This window comes from Pseudochaenichthys georgianus, chromosome 22 (genome assembly GCF_902827115.2).
Source record: "Pseudochaenichthys georgianus chromosome 22, fPseGeo1.2, whole genome shotgun sequence".
NCBI classification, from domain to species: domain Eukaryota; kingdom Metazoa; phylum Chordata; class Actinopteri; order Perciformes; family Channichthyidae; genus Pseudochaenichthys; species Pseudochaenichthys georgianus.
This window is the reverse complement of record NC_047524.1, coordinates 6,825,739-6,844,178: the sequence shown is the minus strand read 5'-3', so window position 1 is coordinate 6,844,178 and position 18,440 is coordinate 6,825,739. Positions and strand designations below refer to the sequence as shown.

The window sequence follows — 18,440 nt, the reverse complement described above, 5'->3', positions numbered from 1 at the left end:
ACCTCCTGTTCATGTCTTTGTTTTTTGTCCTCGCTCATCTTTCGGCCTGCAACTTATGTGACATCAAAACTAAAAAGTGATATGGCCTGTTATCCAGATATATTTAAGCATTTTTATTTTATTTTCTAAATCGATTCAGAATCTTGGAACATAAGTCTCATTGCTTTTTTGTGGTGAGCGTTGCACCAATCTAGTTGCATTCTCTGCACGAAAACACTGAAGTTGAAATGTTTTTCCTCAAAGTATCAAACTGATTGTTAAACATTTAACTCTCAATTTCATCATCCAACCATCCGGTTTATTGCGGTTCCTTTTGTTAATCACTGTGTGTTTCTGTCTGTGTTTGCAGGAGCGCAGCGAGGCTTCTCCATGCAGCCAAGAGGCTCCTCCGCAGGCCGCGCCCGTCCAAGAGGAGCTGGACTTCCTGTTCGATGAGGAGATGGAGCAGATGGCGCCGAGGAAGAACCGTTTCACCGACTGGTCAGACGAGGATGACTCGGACTACGAGATGGACGACCAGGACGTCAACAAGATCCTCATCGTCACCCAGACGCCCCCGCACGTCCGCAAGCACCCCGCTGGAGACCGGACGGGGAACCACGAGTCCCGAGCCAAGTTCACCACCGACATCGCCAAGGCCATCAACGACGGGCTGTTCTACTACGAGCAGGACCTGTGGAAGGAGGAGGAGCAGGTGGAGAGCGTCAAGGTGAGGATGGTGTCTCAGGAGGGACAATTAGAAGAAAATAACTTACATTTTCCTTTTTTACAGACTAACGATGAATTGGCGCGCTTCTGAACATTTTGGTTACAGCTATAGAGTGCCGCAGTGACGCGTCCTAAAACCCGGAAGTAAACTCCTTCCGGTTTCCTCTACAAAAAGCAATGCAATTTCTCCATAGGATTTTGGAAAATAGCTGGAAATAAGGTCTGTGGTTGAGACACATTTAAGAGACGAATCACGTTTGGTTCAGCCGGATAATCTCCACATGTCTACCCTACTCTTATAATTTTCGAATCATAAATCTAGTCGCCAGAAACAAAATGCTAACGTTATGCTATAAAGGAACTACAGCAGGGTCGCTGCTTCAACGTTACGCCAACTTAAGATCCATATTCAAAACTACAGATTCAAAATGGTACAAGTTGAAGTGTTTGTTTGAACAGTTTGCAGGAGGCAGGTAGGCCTACTTGCTTTCAAGCAGAACACGGGGAAAAACAAACTTAGCGGGAGTATTTACGTGTTCGGCGTAATGACGTAAAACGGCCTCGACAACTTCTGTAGTCCTATTCAGCCACTTGGTAACAACCATAGTTTTTCAGATGCGTAAACTCTTCAGAAATCCCCAGTGGGGTCACTGCTGATGTATTTAATGTCGTAGAACAAAACGTGATCTGTCTCTTAAATGTGTTTCAAACAGAGACCTTATTTCCAGCTATTTCCCAAAATCCTATGGAGAGATTGCATTGCTTTTTGTCGAAGGAACCGGAAGTGGTAAAAACTTACTTCCGGGTTTTAGGACGCGTCACTGCGGCACTCTATTAGATGTGGGTTTTTAAATCTACTGGTTATTTCCCACTATTTGAATTTCCTAAATCCCTTTTTTATATATATATAATTTTTTTTACAAAGAACTGACAAAAAAAAGCTACATTTTATATAATAATATTTTATATTATGGAGATAATAAAAATAATAAACTTGTAAATACTACATTTTATATAGTCAAATGTATAAAGCACTTTGATTAACATGTTGACAAGAACTTTAGTGAAAAAGAGAGCAGCTAAAAAATAAAAACTTGAATGCCATAAAGACACTCAGAAGAAGGTATCACATATAAATGTAGAATCATTATCAAACATAATTTTGCATTTTGCGATATTACAGTTGATTCGGATCGGTGAAATGTTTTATCTCGCTGTTTTTTACTCTTCTGTTCTTTGGCCATTTAAAGGTGACATATTCATATTTCCTGTGTCCTTAAGAACAACTTGAACCCAGTATTATTATAAACTTGTTCTGGGTTAAGGATCCACCTTTAATGAGGTTAAAGTTTAAACAACCAAATCCAAGTATTTGACCTTTAAAGTGTGTAAATCCCTCTTTTGATTGACAGCTAATTAAAATAAAGCAGTTTAGGGGAACAGACGTGTCTGAGCAGGTCTTCGTGGAGAGCTAGAGAACAGATGTGACAGATGAACACATGTAGACCAACCTCATGTCTGAACACGCTGGACTGAACATTAAGACTCTTCACAGAAGCTGGCGAAAGATATGGATACAAAAAAAGTTGTTTTAAACATCAAGCCCAGCTCACACCTGATGCTGAAAGCCCCGCTCCTGCCGCTCGCTTGCGGCAGACCACGCTTGAAAGTTTGCCGGGGAGACGCCTGGACAACAACAGCGATAGCTAAATGGGTGGCTACAGCTTAACATTGTGGAGGACGAGGGGCTGCGTTAGATAATTCGGATCACATCCAACGTGTCGACTGCACATCAGTCATTATTTTGACCCACAGTGGGAACTTCAGTCTCATGCTTTGACTGAAGATGAAGACAGAGGAGCGGGATTTCGCCGACAACTGTAAACAGGCGTGTCTGTTTGAGCAACTGGCTCAGTGCAAAGAAGTACCGGTACACAGAGTTGAGAGAGAGAGGTTCCAGGTTGTTGTGTTGAGAATATTCAGGAGAATATTTGTCATTGTTCCAATGATAATAAACAAACATTTGCATAAAGCATATTTGATAAGAGTATTACAAATATTCCTCTAAGGTACATTTAGAACAGATAAGAAATGTGCGATTAATTTACGATTACATATAGTATGGACATCATGCGATTAAATATTTTAATCGACTGACAGCCCTAATAAGCACATTATATTTAATGAATAACCAGGCTTCGTACGGTCATTGAAAAGTCATGGAAATTCAAAATGCAAATTCCAGGCCCTGGAAAAGTTATGGAAAACAATATTTTTCCCAAAGTTTTGGAAAAGTCATGGAAATGTAACTAAAGTTGCGTCAAATATAATTTACATTTTATCTAATCGCCGAAATAATCTGCGGTCGCGAGCTGTTATGTGCCATCATGACGCGCATGGTGTTATCTTTTAATATATGAAGCGCGAGCTGTGTGCTCGAGTCTTCCTGCCTGTCGGCTGAACTCTGCTGCTCCGGGATGAGGGTCAGCTCCATTAGCTACGGTGCGTTCGTTAACTGCGGAGTCACTGTAGCACAGACTGAGCCGCTGGTGAACAGCTGTTAGAACGGGCTGTTCAGGTGTGCAGAGCGGCAGAGCGTGAATATCATTTAAGGAATCGTTGAGCTAGCTAGCTAGCATACATTGCCACTATCTGCTAACGTTAGCTTTAGCCTTCGTTTTCTAATAGTTTTTTTCATAGGCTATAAACGGAGGTGGTATAAGTATAGATATTGTGCTAGAGTAAAAGTAGAAGTACTCAGATCTTGTACTTTAGTAGAAGTACTCAGATGTTGTTCTTAAAAGTAGAAGTACTCAGATCTTGTACTTGAGTAAAAGTAGAAGTACTCAGGTCTTGTACTTGAGTAAAAGTAGAAGCACTCAGATCTTGTACTTGAGTTAAAGTAGAAGTACTCAGATAAGTAAAAGTACTCAGATCTTGTACTCGAGTAGAAGTACTCAGATCTTGTACTTTAGTAGAAGTACTCAGATGTTGTTCTTAAAAGTAGAAGTACTCAGATCTTGTACTTGAGTAAAAGTAGAAGTACTCAGGTCTTGTACTTGAGTAAAAGTAGAAGCACTCAGATCTTGTACTTTAGTGGAAGTGGAAGTACTCAGATATTGTACTTAATAAAAGTATAGTACTCAGATGTTGTACTTGAGTAAAAGTAGAAGTACTCAGATCTTGTACTTTAGTAGAAGTACTCAGATCTTGTACTTTAGTAGAAGTACTCAGATCTTGTACTTTAGTAGAAGTGGAAGTACTCAGATATTGTACTTAATAAAAGTATAGTACTCAGATGTTGTACTTGAGTAAAAATAGAAGTACTCAGATCTTGTACTCGAGTAGAAGTACTCAGATCTTGTACTTTAGTAGAAGTGGAAGTACTCAGATCTTAATAAAAGTAAAGTACTCAGATCTTGTACTTGAGTAAAAGTAGAAGTACTCAGATCTTGTACTTGAGTAAATGTAGAAGTACTCAGATCTTGTACTTGAGTAAAAGTAGAAGTACCAGAGTGTAGGAATACTCTGTTACAGTAAAAGTCCTGCATTCAAAATGTTACTCAAGTCAAAGTACAAAAGTATTATCATCAAAATATAGTTAAAGTAGCGACAGTAAAAGTAGTCGTTGTGCAGATTGGTCCATTTCAGAATAATATATATGATATGTTTTATAATGATTGATCATGAAAGTGTTCTCAAAGCTGGTAAAGGTGCAGCTAGTTTGAATGAATTTGTAGACTGCAGGGTAGCTGGTGGATTTACTCCAGGTGGAACTAAAGTCTGATTCAACACTTGGTTATATTTCACATCATTCATCCAGATCTGTAAAGTAACTAAAGGGATTAAATACATGTAGAGGAGGAAAAGTACACCATGTACCTCTGAACTGTAGAGGAGTAGAAGTACACCATGTACCTCTGAACTGTAGAGGAGAAGAAGAACAAAGTAGCAAAACATTGAAATACTTAAATAAAGTACAAGTATCTCAAATTGTACCCACGTATAGTACTTTTGAGTTTATAAACTTAGTTACTTTACACCAGTGGCTATAAAGATAGAAAGACTCAGCCTTGCACAGAGGCATGCAAATAAATTTTCAAAATGCTCAACAGTACTGCCAAAATTATAAACTGACTGCTACACAATTAAAATAAATGTTTTTATATATTTCTATTAGATGTGACTCTTTGGCGTTTCTGTTATTATTGACACTGCTGCTTTAGTTGTTCTGACGTTGCTAAAATCCTGTTATTCCTCATTTTAAAGCCGATATTCCGTGGGGTGGGGGGGCTCGGATCCTTGTCACCTTTTTCATACCTGATGAGTTTGCCTCCCTGACTACAGTTGCTTTAGCGTGTAGAAGCTAGTAAGCCTACTATTTGATTTGATAGGCACAACATGTTTATATATATATATATATATGCAGACCTTATTTTCCTGTTCCATGTTTAAAAAAAAAACAGTGGTAATTTTTTTTGGTCATGAAAAATGAGGTAAAGGTCATTGAGAAGTCATGGAAAATCATTGAAAATCATTGGTGATTTTTGTGTATGAACCCTGAATAACATATAGAAGCCAAATAAGCACATGTCTTTAGATTCAGTTCACTTTAAAGAGAAATACATGTTTCACATAGATATATATTTTTACCACAACCACCTTATATGGGATGAATTGACTTGCTCCGTTAGAAAAAGGAAGGTCATGCATGCCTTTTTTATAATTAGTTGATTTATTTGGTATTTGTATCTTTACTATTAGTGAACAAAGCTTTTCCAAAGATAGTTATTTTAGTTGAAAATCACTACATGTCGGAAAAAGAGGGAGGCTCAAGAGTGCCTCGGAGAAAATGGAGGGTACCTTTTTTGTGTCCAGCTGCCCGGCCTTGGAAAAATGATTCACTTCCTGTTATTGAATTTGCTGACATGTCGTTCACCAGTGAATTCCTTGTTTATTTCATCATCAGTGAGTCAGAGGGATCACTCTGTGCAGAGTTACAGACGAACACATAAACAGCTCAGCTACAGGAGACAGACACACACTGAGGCCCAGTTTAATTATTTAGTGTTCTCCTTTCTTATTGTTCAAGTTGAATGAAACTGAATTTTAAGATGGTCTTTCTTTACTGTTGTCGTAATGCAACTTTAACTTTAAACTTTAAGGACCACAGATGGAAATGAGCTATTGGCTATAATCTGGCATATCTATATATATCTATATCTGCATCTCTTCTCTTTGCTGAGATTAATGTTTTTGTATGCTTGGTCCTTCTATAAATAAAAAAATTAAAACTTTAACTTTGAATAACATAACCAATTTTAAAGCTTGTTCAAGAAAGCTGAAATATCTTAATTTAAACTTATATTTGTGGCATGGGGATGATTGAAGTTGTCTGTAGTCTAATACAGGTTGTGTTTATTGTATAACCTTTTGAAGACCCATTCAAAATCTCTTCTGGACTAAATATTTCTAAATTCTGTTAAATTTTCATTCAGATAGTCTTGACTTAAATGTTTTCCTGAAGCCTTATTCAGATTGAACTCTCACCAATATTGCATCAATATAAAAACAGTTCTTACAAATTATCATGGAAACTTAAAGCTCTTTTTTATTCCAAAGATTTTGCCAAATAAATATCCTACTATCTAAAATGTGCTATTTTTGACTTATAGAATATCTTCGGTTTTACACATCATGCAGCGGTAAAGCTACTATTCATATTAAGAAACATCTACACATTCATTACTGTTGAGCACAAATGAACATGTGCTTTATTCCCTGAGGATAAGACTTAGATACCAATACGGATAGGGATCGATCGGAATAATATTTAATATTATGGAGATAATGCAAATAATAAACTTGTAAATACTACATTTAGTAAAATGTATAAACAACTTTGATTAAAATGTTGACAAGCGCTTTAGAGAAAAAGAGAGCAGCTAAAAGCAAAAAACATCAAATCAAAACTTGAATGCCATAAAGACACTCAGAAGAAGGTATCACATATAAATGTAGAATCATTATTAAACATCATTTTGCGATATAACAGTTGATTCTGATCGGTGAAATGTTTTATCTCGATGTTTTTTACTCTTCTGTTCTTTGGCCACAGTTACGTTTTTACTGACTGTTAAGACACAGTCAGTAAAAACAGTTAAATCATTATTCATAAAGACACACAAAGGTCGCAGTTTGGCTGTTCTCTGCACAGTTTAAAGTTTCAGACGCCTCCCTCAAGCTTCGCTCCGATCGCTCTGACTTAAAGACTTTGTGACAGAGCTGTTAAATCTCTCGCTGTGGAGCGGGACAGAAATAAACTACAATTTATCGCCCCCTCACTCTGCGAGCTGCGGACTGAAGAGTGTCTCGCAGCTGCTTCCCGAGGGGGAGCTGTCTCTAAACACGGTCTACAGGTTACACTGCGTTATCTTATCTTATTTAAATAGACATTTACTTGGCAATACTTTAAATGATCTGGGATCAGTATTCAGTATTGCTTTGTCATCTCACTGGTACAATATTTACTGAGTAAAAGTCAAATAAATCAGGTGATTCAAAATCTAATGTTAGATAAGTCTTATAAATGCAATTACACACATAAACAGTAATACGCATTATGTTATTCTTATTTAAATACATTTGTGATTATATTATGTGAGAGAACATGGGATACACATACAACATAAATAAATAGGTAGTAAGATAGTAGGTTTAATAGCCATTGTTTATTTGCTGAAGTAATTAATAATATCTTAATATCTCAGTTTCTTTTTTTTAAACTTTAAAGTGAGGCGCTATTATTATTATTATTAAGTGAAAGGCGAGCGTTAGTTCAGGGATTTGACGTTACCTTAAAATGTAATACAAATTAAGGGTTTATTTCATGAAAAGTCAACCACACCAGAACAGATGTTTATTGATTAATATACATCTGTTTTGCACACTTGGTGTTTAAAATGTAACTAATAATGTTATTATGTTTTACTTACTAAAAGTCCGCTTTATCTAAAGTCTCCAGAGAAAATGTGATACAAGAAGTCTATGCATATATATCAAGGGTTTTAAATTGCATGCTAGGAAATGTCTGTTTGCACAAAATATAAGAATTATGTCTTTTTTTTTGTCGGCTCGTTTTCCGGGTCAAAGGTTGGGACTGATGTCGCCACATGTGGGAAATGTCACGCCTGAACACACAGAGGAAGGTCACCTGGATTCTCTTTCAGACGCTGACGTGTTGTTCAAAGTGCGGCACATCTGCTGAGTGTCACACAAGCGTTGTTATCAGTATACACTGTAACTGAGAGGGGATAATATTATTAGTTAATGATCTGACTGCAGTCCAGGAATAGTGAGAGTGTCCGTTATGTTACTCGTACTTGTTAATGACATCATGTAATAGAATAGACCAATAATAGAGTTCAATTTGGAGTTTATCAGCATTAACACTTATTATTAACTCAGTTTAATAAAATAAAGCTTTTTGGTCTCTCAAATACATTTACCTTTCTGTTGGTTTCAAACTACAGCATTTAATTAATATTATTTTTCACCACTAAAAGAATATTATTTAAAAAAAAAAAACACAACATGGGTGCATTTACAGATGTTTTTTAATGGAATAGTTAGAATTAAATAAGGTATTTCATGTGGACTCAGTTTTTCCAGGTGCTTTAGCTTCAACTAGTTTTGCAGATTCATGGATTGTGTTTCTGTGTGTCCCCCTGCAGGAAGTGGAGAGCTTTAAGAAGCTGAACGTCATCAGCAAAGACGAGTTTGAAACTCTCGCCCCCAAAGTGCCCGTCGAGCCGAATCAGGACATCTCGCCTCCTCTGTTGCCAGGTGGGTTTGTGGATGTGCTAGCTGTATTTTAACCACACATATAATATTTATTTAACTAGTGTTTAATAACTATTAATTGTTGTTGTTTATTAACATTCTGACATATTTGCTTAAGTTAAACCCCTGCATGCTTAGCATGTTAGCCAAATGATGCCGAAGACCTGGTAGTCCTCATTATCGATAATATTAGTGTTGTAACAGCTATTGACTTCAATCAGTCTTAAACTATAGCGCGTTTGGTCTTTGTAATGTAATGAATAGGGCCTCACATGCATGACCATGGGAAGAAATATATTAATGTTTTTATTGTGTGTGTGAACGCTGTGTTCTCAGTGGACAGTGGAGCAGAGATGGCTCGATCTCTTCCTGCAACGGTCCCAGAGTCACCCGTCGCTCACCAACCCCGCACCCCCAAAACGCCTCGCACCCCCGGGCGCCAGGACCCCAGCAAGACGCCTCGCTTCTACCCCGTCATGAAGGAGAGCGGCACCATTGACGGACAGGTCAGATCTCTCTCTCCAAGTGTTGCGGTCGGAGATCTTGGATGTAATGCCGTGTTCATACAAATCGGCAGGAACATTTCCTCGCTTAACTTTGGCTTACGGTATCTGTTTTATTAATGAGGATTTAACCCAAATTAAACAGTTTTTGCTGTTATTTAATTGCAATAAATTGAACAAAATGTTGCCAAAGTCTGAATTAAACACTTCTTCAAGTCTCTTTCCGCAATGGACAAGCAAAAAACATTTAAATATTTGCTTCCTGAAAGGAGTTGGGATCGATCAGGGCTATTCTAACATTGTAGCTGCTCCATCAACACACTAATGACATCTAATCAGGCATAAATACGGCAGCAATGTTTTTGTTTATACACATCGAGTCAACTTATTGTGAAACATGGAATTGGCACTATTGTTAGGGAAATTTGCTCCATGATGAAGTCCAACTATTCATCAAATTATTCCAGTTTAAAGCCTGTTGACAATACTTCCATGCTATCCAATTTATATTTCACAGCTTTTGTTTGTGTAGTTCTGACATCAGACTACAGACTCTCTCTCTTTGCATATCCCTCCTGGCACACACTGCCGACCAGTTATCTGTTTCACATGTGTTTGTTTACATGATTACAAAGGGTCAGACAACATTTGCAAATACTTCGCTGTTTCCACAAGAATCAGGCGGAGTTTGAAGGGCTCGTTTCATTATTTTAAATACCAAGTATGAGCAGTCAACTTACATAAGGAGACAAAAATGCCTTACCCTCTTCCACTCCCGCCCATATAAGAGCAAAAAGGGGTTAAATGAAATACCGGAATTAAAATGGCTGAGGCTTCTGCACCACTTTGAGTATGTGCATAAAAGAGGTCTTGCCCTAATAATAATAATAATAATAAAGCATTTGTTTTATCTGTCTCTAAATTATAACAAACCATCAATAATGCCAACTCAACTTGACATGCGTCTCAGAATCCCAGTTATCAGAAGACATTCTGTAGCTGAAAGATTAGAAATGATGTCCCGTCTTAGTAAACATTTCTTTGCAACACATGAATCTCTTTTCCCTGGAGCAGACGCCGAGGAAGAAGAAGACTCGCCACAGTTCGAACCCGCCTCAGGAAGCTCACATCGGCTGGGTGATGGACTCCCGGGAGCACCGGCCCCGCTCTGCGTCCATCAGGTCCCACTACTCGTTTTCCTACACCACTGTAAAGATGCTGAACTGTAGCGGATGTTAACCTTATAAACCTGTTTCTTTGACTGTGACCTTATCATCACAATATCAGGTTTTCTTTGACAATATACCAATATTACCTCTTAATTCGGGAAGATAATGGTTATTTATTTTAAAATAGATAAAGACTTTTAATATTTAACGCCTTGTAATGATTTCCTAACATATTTTTCATGTTCAGTTATCACAGGATAGTCTTGTGTTGTCAAAAACCTACAAATATTCAATTTACAATCATAGAAAAGATAGAAGGGCACCTAATCCTCATGTTTTAAGGGCTAGAAATTAGGGCTGCTCAATTAATCGTATTTTAATCGCAATTACGATTTTGGCTTGCAACGATTATGAAAACAACATAATCGAAATACAAATATTTTTTTTGTTGGTATTTCAGTTGAATTATACTTAAAGTTCAGGGTAATCAACTGTTAAAAACATACTCTTCACATTTTTCCAATAAATTGATGTTTTCAAAGTAAATGTCTAATCGTTTTTAATAATCGTGATATCAATTATTGACCCAAATAATCGAGAATATGATTTTTGCCATAATCGAGCAGCCCTACTAGAAATTGTAAATATATTTTGCTATCCTCTTTAAAAATGACTAACAACTTCATCCCAGTCGACCTATTGATTAATCTGACTCAGAATTCCTGAAAGTGTTCAGTGTTACAGCGAAAGGGGCATATCAGGTAAAAGAGGCAAGAGTAAGCTATCTTAAACACACATCAGTAAAATAATAAAAATAGTCATAATGCATGTCAGCTGGTGTTGACTACAGGGTAATAAATAGTCCGGTTTAATAAAACAATAAACAACAATAAGCCTTGATAGATTAGAGAAGTGAGACTAATAAAGTTGACATAAGAGCAATCCTAGAGTATAAACTATGTCACTGAAACGTCTCCGTTCCTTCTCTTGCAGCAGCTCCAACGCCTCCCCGTCAGAAGGGGCTCCGCTGACAGGAAGTTACGGCTGCACCCCCCACTCTCTGCCCAAATTCTGGCATCCATCCCACGATCTGCTGCGGGACAACGGCTTCACTCAGCAGGGATACCACAAGTACCTCCGCCGGTGTCTTAATGGTACGGGACAAACTCCCTCACATGCTCTCACGTTTAGGAAGGTTTACACTGAACGAGCATTAAATGTATTATATGTGTATTTATTGTAATTAAGTAAGTTACTGTATATACTACCTAGTAAGTAAGTAAGTAAGTAGGTAAGTGTGTATATTAGTAAGTAAGTCTTTAAGTGTGTATATTAGTAAGTCGGTAAGTGTATATGTAAGTCGGTAAGTGTATATATTAATAAGTAACTATGGAAGTACGTTTATAGGTGACTTAGTAAGTAAATAAGTGAGGCTATATATGACCTAGTAGGTAAGTGTATGTATGACCTAGCCACTAAGTAAGTTATAGTATGACCATTACTAAGTTAGTGTATATGTGACCATAGTAAGTAAATGAATATAGTACCTAGAAAGAAATTGAGTTTATGTAGCATCTTGTAAGTAATCACCTTTTTTTTTAATCAAAGTTAAGTGCTTCAAAGGGGGAAAAAACACATATGTATAGTTATAAATACAAATAAAGAAGACCAGATACAGTGTATAGATTGGGTTTAAGCATTTTTTTTGAAAGCAGTTTCCAGACTCCGATGATCACCACATGTACTGGTGATCGTGATCATCTAGTGACCGCCTGTGTATTGAAGACGTGGCTTTTTCTCTGTGCTCTCCGGTGACTGAATCGATGTTTTTGCAGAGAGGAAGCGTCTGGGGGTCGGTCAGTCGGGGGAGATGAACACGCTGTTCAGGTTCTGGTCCTTCTTCCTGAGGGACAACTTTAACAAGAAGATGTATGAGGAGTTCAAACTGCATGCTCTGGAAGATGCCAAAGACAACTACAGGTGAGAATGTATAGATGTTTAAATGTTAAAGGGATAGTTGTGATCGGTGTTGTATAAAGTACAAATCCATAGTTTGAAGTTCAGTAGAAAATTCTCTCTGATCATTCAGCAGGAGAGTGTTTACGTCACTAGCATAGCATATTCAGCCCGGTAAGAACCTCGATTTGAGGGCCAGACAAAAGGTGAAAAAGTAGCCCTGAGCCGGAACTAGCCCTAGTGGAAAAGCAAAAAAAAAGTGCTACGTGGAAAAGCGCCATAAGAGAGCAGAAACTCTTGTATTCTGTGAGGGAAAATGACTGTTTGGCAATGAGTCTGGTGGCTTTGAAGAGAGCTGAGAACAGCTTTAGATCCTTTGTCTGATGGCAAGGTAAAGGGGTCAAAACATTCTAATTATAACATGCACTAATCACTTTTTGGTGGCAAGGCAAGTTTATTTATTTTGCACTTTTCAACACAAGGCAATTCAAAGTGCTTTACAAAAAATGAAAGACATTAAGAAAATGGCATTTAAAATCAGTCATTAAAAAGAAAAGCTAATAAAATAAACATTAAAAGAAAAAATACATGGATAAAAGTTACAGTGCCGTCTAAGATATGAATAGTTCAATTAAAAGCAGCGGCAAAAAGAAAAGTCTTCAGCCTGGATTTAAAAGTAGTCAGAGCTGCAGCGGACCTGCAGGTTTCTAAAACAAATGCTCTTGACTGCTTCTCCAAATGGTTAAATGGCAGATCATTACACCTCCCTCTGTGTTAGAAGCAGAAGCAGTTTTTGACCACTGTTATTCGACAGCAGAGGGTCAGCATTCGGGGGGGGGGGGCTGCCTCGATGTTGTTGTTTATCTGCCAGAAGGAATCTTTTCTCAACGGCCAAACCCACATTCTTGTCTGAATAATTGGGAGGGACAGGGCGTGTGCAGACAGTGTTGCTACCATCAGCTGTTTATGTTGACTTTATCAGACTATTCACTTGTCAGTCCTGTTCTGCTTTAATTAAAGAGACATGCAAAGCTAATAATAAGCAGTGAGACAAAGCTCCTACTGTTGTGAGCTGTTGGCGCTACATGTGGGAAAATAGCCGCTTACAGTTGCATCACAAAACACCCTCCCCGTAAAAACAAAACATTTACATGCAGGGTGTGTTTACTTGTCTTTGTTTTCACAGCGCTGTTCATTATTTGTTCCCCTCATCTGCAGGTACGGGCTGGAGTGTCTCTTCAGATACTACAGCTACGGTTTGGAGAAGAGATTCAGGTCGGAGCTGTTCAAGGACTTCCAAGCAGAGACCCTCAAGGACTTTGAGAGAGGTAATGTCCCTCAGAAAGTGACCAAGAGCGCCCAAACGCCATATTTACACTCATACTGGCTCACTGAGATTTTCAGGATGAAGTTACGTCACTGCTCGAGTATGTCAACACAAACTGGGTGTTTCCAATGTGGGTGCAGTAGTTTGTAATATAGGTCACATCAACACGAAGCCATGAAGAACATGAAGTCGGGACATCCAAATTCATTTGTGAAAATATGATTCAGAACTTTCATTTCGAAAAAGTGTATTTGTTTCAACTAAACCTTCATATTATTTGAGGATGACAGGAGTATACACCACTACAAAACATGTTTTAATAAATTAAATATACAGAATACCAAATAATAATAATAATACTTTCTAACATTAAAATGTAACATTAAGCTGTGTTTGGCTCTCTGCTGTAACAATGTAAATGTTCCCTCTGTGGGACTAATAAAGGGATTCTGATTAAGAATTGAAAAGATTCAGTAGCAGTGATTTAATATAGTTAAACTGAGCAGATACAAGGAATGTGTTTGGAGCCTAATTTATTTATTTCATTGCCAGATACATATATTTAATATGCTTATTATTAATTAATTTAATAAAATGGCATCCCATACCCACAACGTCTTTCTTTCCTTGAAACCGGCACCTCATTAAAAAGTGACATTGTCAAGTTACATTAAAATCATTCAAAGGCCTTAGTTTGAGATTTATAATATATATCTCAAACTATTATATAATAAATCAGAATCAAGTTTATTGCCAGATACTTTGACGCATACAAGGAATTCACTTTGGTGTTTGGTGGTGCAAACATAAACAATCCAAGTCAATCTAAGACAAGTATTTACACCAAATTGAAATATATATATATATTAAACAACCGTTAAAGCTAAAAAACTAAAACACTTAGGACAATGACAGTATGGCAAACTAAAGTGGAGGGTTGTGCAGATATGTTTGAAACATTCATCAGCTGTTGTCGTGCTTCATATAACGAGCTATAGTTGTTAAACACACATCTAAACACAACTCCACTATGGTGTGTGGCATTTCAAGCTTATTAATGCTAAATAATGCCAACGTGTGACCCGACTTAAAGGTTCACGGTGCAGATTTCCCCCCTCTAAGCTGAAAGTGTGAAAGGAGGAAAAAAGGGATTAAAGTCGATTTCTGAAACGATCTCGACACTCAGTGAGTCGGTGAGGCAGAATGGAGGACGGCCACTAAAGACTGCAGCAGCCGCTTATTTCCAGCTCACTTGCTCTGGTTTCCCATTCTGACCCGACGCAGACCGAACGACTCATAGCGTCGGACCGCAGCTCGATGCTGTTCTCATGAGTCACAGAGGACTGATAATTGATGCACTAATTAAGATGGTTCCTGGATTGATGTGGCCAACATGAGTCATGTTCTTATCTTAAAGCACAGTTTTTATCTGATAAAAGGGAAGGCATTGCACGTCTCTGCGGGGGGATCATTATACAATATGGCTTTAAATCTTTCTTTTTACTATCTAAGGCACAATATTTAGTGTTTTCATTTCAGTGTCAGATTTCAGAGAGAGAAATCTATTCTTCATCAACATTAAAAATGGGACTAGTTTCTCTATATTCTATTTTAAATTAAATAGTTTGGGTTAATTTAACGACAGCGTTTATCAGATGATATTACCCGCTTCTTATTGTTTCTGTGAGATGACGAACCACTTGGAAGCTTACATTAATAATTACATGAACAACCAAAGGAAAAGCATAACAAATTATAAAAGCAATTATCTGAAAGAGTATTTTTAAATTGCATTATTCATCATACCAATTATTGCACTTTACAGTAAGCTATGTAGCTCAAAAGTCTCCTGGTAATACAATCTGAAAAGGAGAATTCAGAGAGAATGCTGATTATGTACGTCAGCGCTATCATATTTCCACCATACACAGTGAATTTGTACTGAATCAGTTGTGCGTTGTGCTGCAGGTCAGCTGTACGGACTGGAGAAGTTCTGGGCATTCCTGAAATACTCGAAGGTGAAGAACCAGCCCATCGACCCGAAGCTGCAGGAGCACCTCTCCCAGTTCAAGAACCTGGAGGACTTCAGGGTCATGGTGAGTCTGGAATGAATGATACCGTGTGACTGAAAAACACAATACAATAACACCTGAAACATTGAGCAGGTGGGGATTGAGACAATGCAGCACAATCTGGGACAATGAAAACATATAAGTTATTTACTTGGACTATGGAAAAAACATGGACATAGCTATCATCTCGCACATTATCCTGCTATACCTCTACTTTTAGACATTTAATACTTTGCATACAGGATAAATGTGCACACTAACTCATCATGTGCATCCGGTTTCAGATGGAACATCATAACTTTTATAATATATTTATTATAATCAGGAACAGCTGCAAGAGAATAAAATGTATTTTGAGGTTGAAGATTTTACCTTTTACCTTTTTTGCAAGGCAAGTTTATTTATATAGCACATTTCAACACAAGGCCATTCAAAGTGCTTTACAAAAATGAAAGATATTAAGAAACATATTATGAAATGACATTTAAAAACACTCGTTATACTTATTATATTAGACTATAACGAGTAGTAGATTGTCTAAATAGTTGAATCTTTTTGTTGTTTTTGTTGATCATTCAATGTTTTCCGCCCCATTGACCTCTGACCTGTATTTCCTGCAGCCCCCGATGGGAGACGAGGGAGGCAGGAGGAGACGTCTCTCATCCTCGGCTGGGGATGAAGGGAGGCGTCGGCGACATCCTTCCAACACTACCTCAAAACCTGCGCCGGCCTCAAAATCCTCCACCACCTCCAGCGCTGCACAGAACACGCCCAAAGACACCGCCCCGAAAACAGCCGTCGCCGCCGCCCAGGGGAAGAAGGCCGAGCCCGGGAAGAAGGAAAGTGTCGCGGCTAACAAATGAAGCTCCGCCTGAAGGTGTGAGTTTGGAAAGAAGATGAAGAGCGAGGCGACGGCGGCTCTGAGATCAGCGTTCGCTCTTTTCAGTAGCAAAAGTGTTTGAGTATGAAGAGAGACTGAGCGTGGTTGACTTAATATGATTGTTTTTATCTGTGCATTTCATTTTAAAGCAAGCAAAGCAAAGCGTAGGCAGTGAGCTTGAGTCTGCGCGCCTGGCCGCTCATAACGTTTACAACATATACAAAAAAAAAAAAACCCACAAAAAAAAATGCATTCCCTGCATTTTGCCTTTTTATTCTCTGAGATGCCAAAACTCTTTCAACACTTTTTGTTGATCTCAAATTCTGTAAAGAGCTCTGGTTTGTATGGAGCTCTCCGCCTGTTCAACTGTGATTCTAGTCTGCCAAGATGAGAGATAACGCAGATAGTCTCGTGTGCCTTAATCTGATTCACCAGGAGGTAAAATAGTTCAGATTTTTAAAGTCTTCCCAATTCATCATTTGAATGTGTTCAAAACTGACAGCTTTTTTCTTCTTTTCTCACGACGTTAATATCTTTTTTTATCATGACAATCACTGCTGCAGTCATACATTTGTGAAGGACCCCCGAGGCTGCTGCTCATCAGATGTGTCCTGATGTTTTCACTGACGGGCTTCACAGCTAAACGTATCATGTTGGTTTTTAATTAAAACCTGCAAGAAAAAAATGACAAAATTATGTGGGAAGCTTTACTTATAGTCCCGTTTTACACCCAGAGCTAGTATAATTTATTGTTTTATTCTTGTTTTTATTTTTACTTGATTTGATGAATTAGTCTTAGGTAATCATTGCAGTTTTTAATGGCTTTTGCTATTGAATATTATATATATGGAAAAAAAAAAGAGGAAATGTTTCTGCTGTAATTGTGGGTGTGAAGCTAGCATCATAAGACTACAGTTTATTTTAGCTTGAAGTTTACTTCATATTTTGTTTGAGGCTTTGTGCTCTTAAGCACTTAATTCATTAACTTTCCTTTTAGTTCAGCGATGAACTTAAAAGAGGTTTTAGAGTTGAACTTTAAGAAAAAAAAATGTAAATACTATAAAAAATCATTTGCTATTCGATTATTCTTTTTGATTTTAAGAAGTGATTTTGTTTTATTGGTAGTGTGGTTTTGAGTGTGTATTTAGGATAAAGCAATGCATGTTAATGCCACAGTCATGAATTGTAAAATGCAAAAAAATATAAAATAACATTTGATTGTATAAACCTGTGTTTGAGTGATCTGTTCTGTCTGTTAGCTTACTTTGCACATTTCTCATCTCACTTATTATATAATATTTTGTGGTATAGCTGAGGGCGACTCATCGAGCCTGATCAGCAGGTTTTCTTACCAACAATGTTTGAGGGAGTTTTTTGTCACCTTTAAATAAAAAACAAACTCTGATCTTAATCGACTGTAAATCAAAAAGGAAGATTGTTTTTTGCATTTTGACCAGTTTTCAACTCGAAGAGAGTAAACAAGCAGTTTGGAAGAAAAAGTATTTACATAGTGTGTGCAAATAACATTCAGATAAGAGCTGAATACAAATAATGAAACTAGGGACATTGAATTGTGACATAGAAAACTAAAGACAACACATGATTTAACATTAAGCAAAACATGGAGGCCAATAAAATGAAAGAAAATGGCATTTATTGTATTTGAAATGCATGTTCTGGACTGAAAATGTCCTATTCTGTTCATGTAGTCATACAGCTAGACGTTTTAAAAATACAATTTCAAAGCTTCAGTAAATCTGAAGATGTTTAAGAAAATAAAAGATAACAAAAATACTTATTATTTATAATCACTGTTATTTTAGTTTTCTTACAAGTTGTTCTTTGTGACTACGGGTCCCGATGGAGAGACAAAAAACATCAACAGCACAGTCAGAGGTAGGCGTGTGCTGTGCTGCCTTCAAGTGTTCCTCGTAAAACTCAACTATTGAATACGTGGATCTGAATGGGACTTTCAAGGGATGC

General features: G+C 37.6%; 1 protein-coding gene across 5 annotated transcripts in view; it reads left to right on the top strand.

Annotated features, from left to right (window-relative positions):
- Window positions 1-17,684, top strand: part of larp1b (La ribonucleoprotein 1B) — a 35,625-nt gene extending 17,941 nt beyond the window's left edge. For 4 of the 5 annotated variants that reach the window (XM_034110818.2, XM_034110816.2, XM_034110814.2 and 1 more), the window contains 9 exons: window positions 350-709; window positions 8,442-8,553; window positions 8,887-9,056; window positions 10,128-10,234; window positions 11,216-11,376; window positions 12,058-12,202; window positions 13,397-13,506; window positions 15,474-15,601; window positions 16,198-17,684. In XM_034110818.2, the coding sequence (XP_033966709.1) occupies window positions 350-709; window positions 8,442-8,553; window positions 8,887-9,056; window positions 10,128-10,234; window positions 11,216-11,376; window positions 12,058-12,202; window positions 13,397-13,506; window positions 15,474-15,601; window positions 16,198-16,440 (1,536 nt within the window). In that variant the 3' untranslated portion in view covers window positions 16,441-17,684. The remainder of the gene's footprint in view (window positions 1-349; window positions 710-8,441; window positions 8,554-8,886; window positions 9,057-10,127; window positions 10,235-11,215; window positions 11,377-12,057; window positions 12,203-13,396; window positions 13,507-15,473; window positions 15,602-16,197) is intronic. The other variant, XM_034110815.2, reaches the window with a different exon arrangement.
- The last annotated feature ends 756 nt before the right edge of the window (window positions 17,685-18,440 follow it).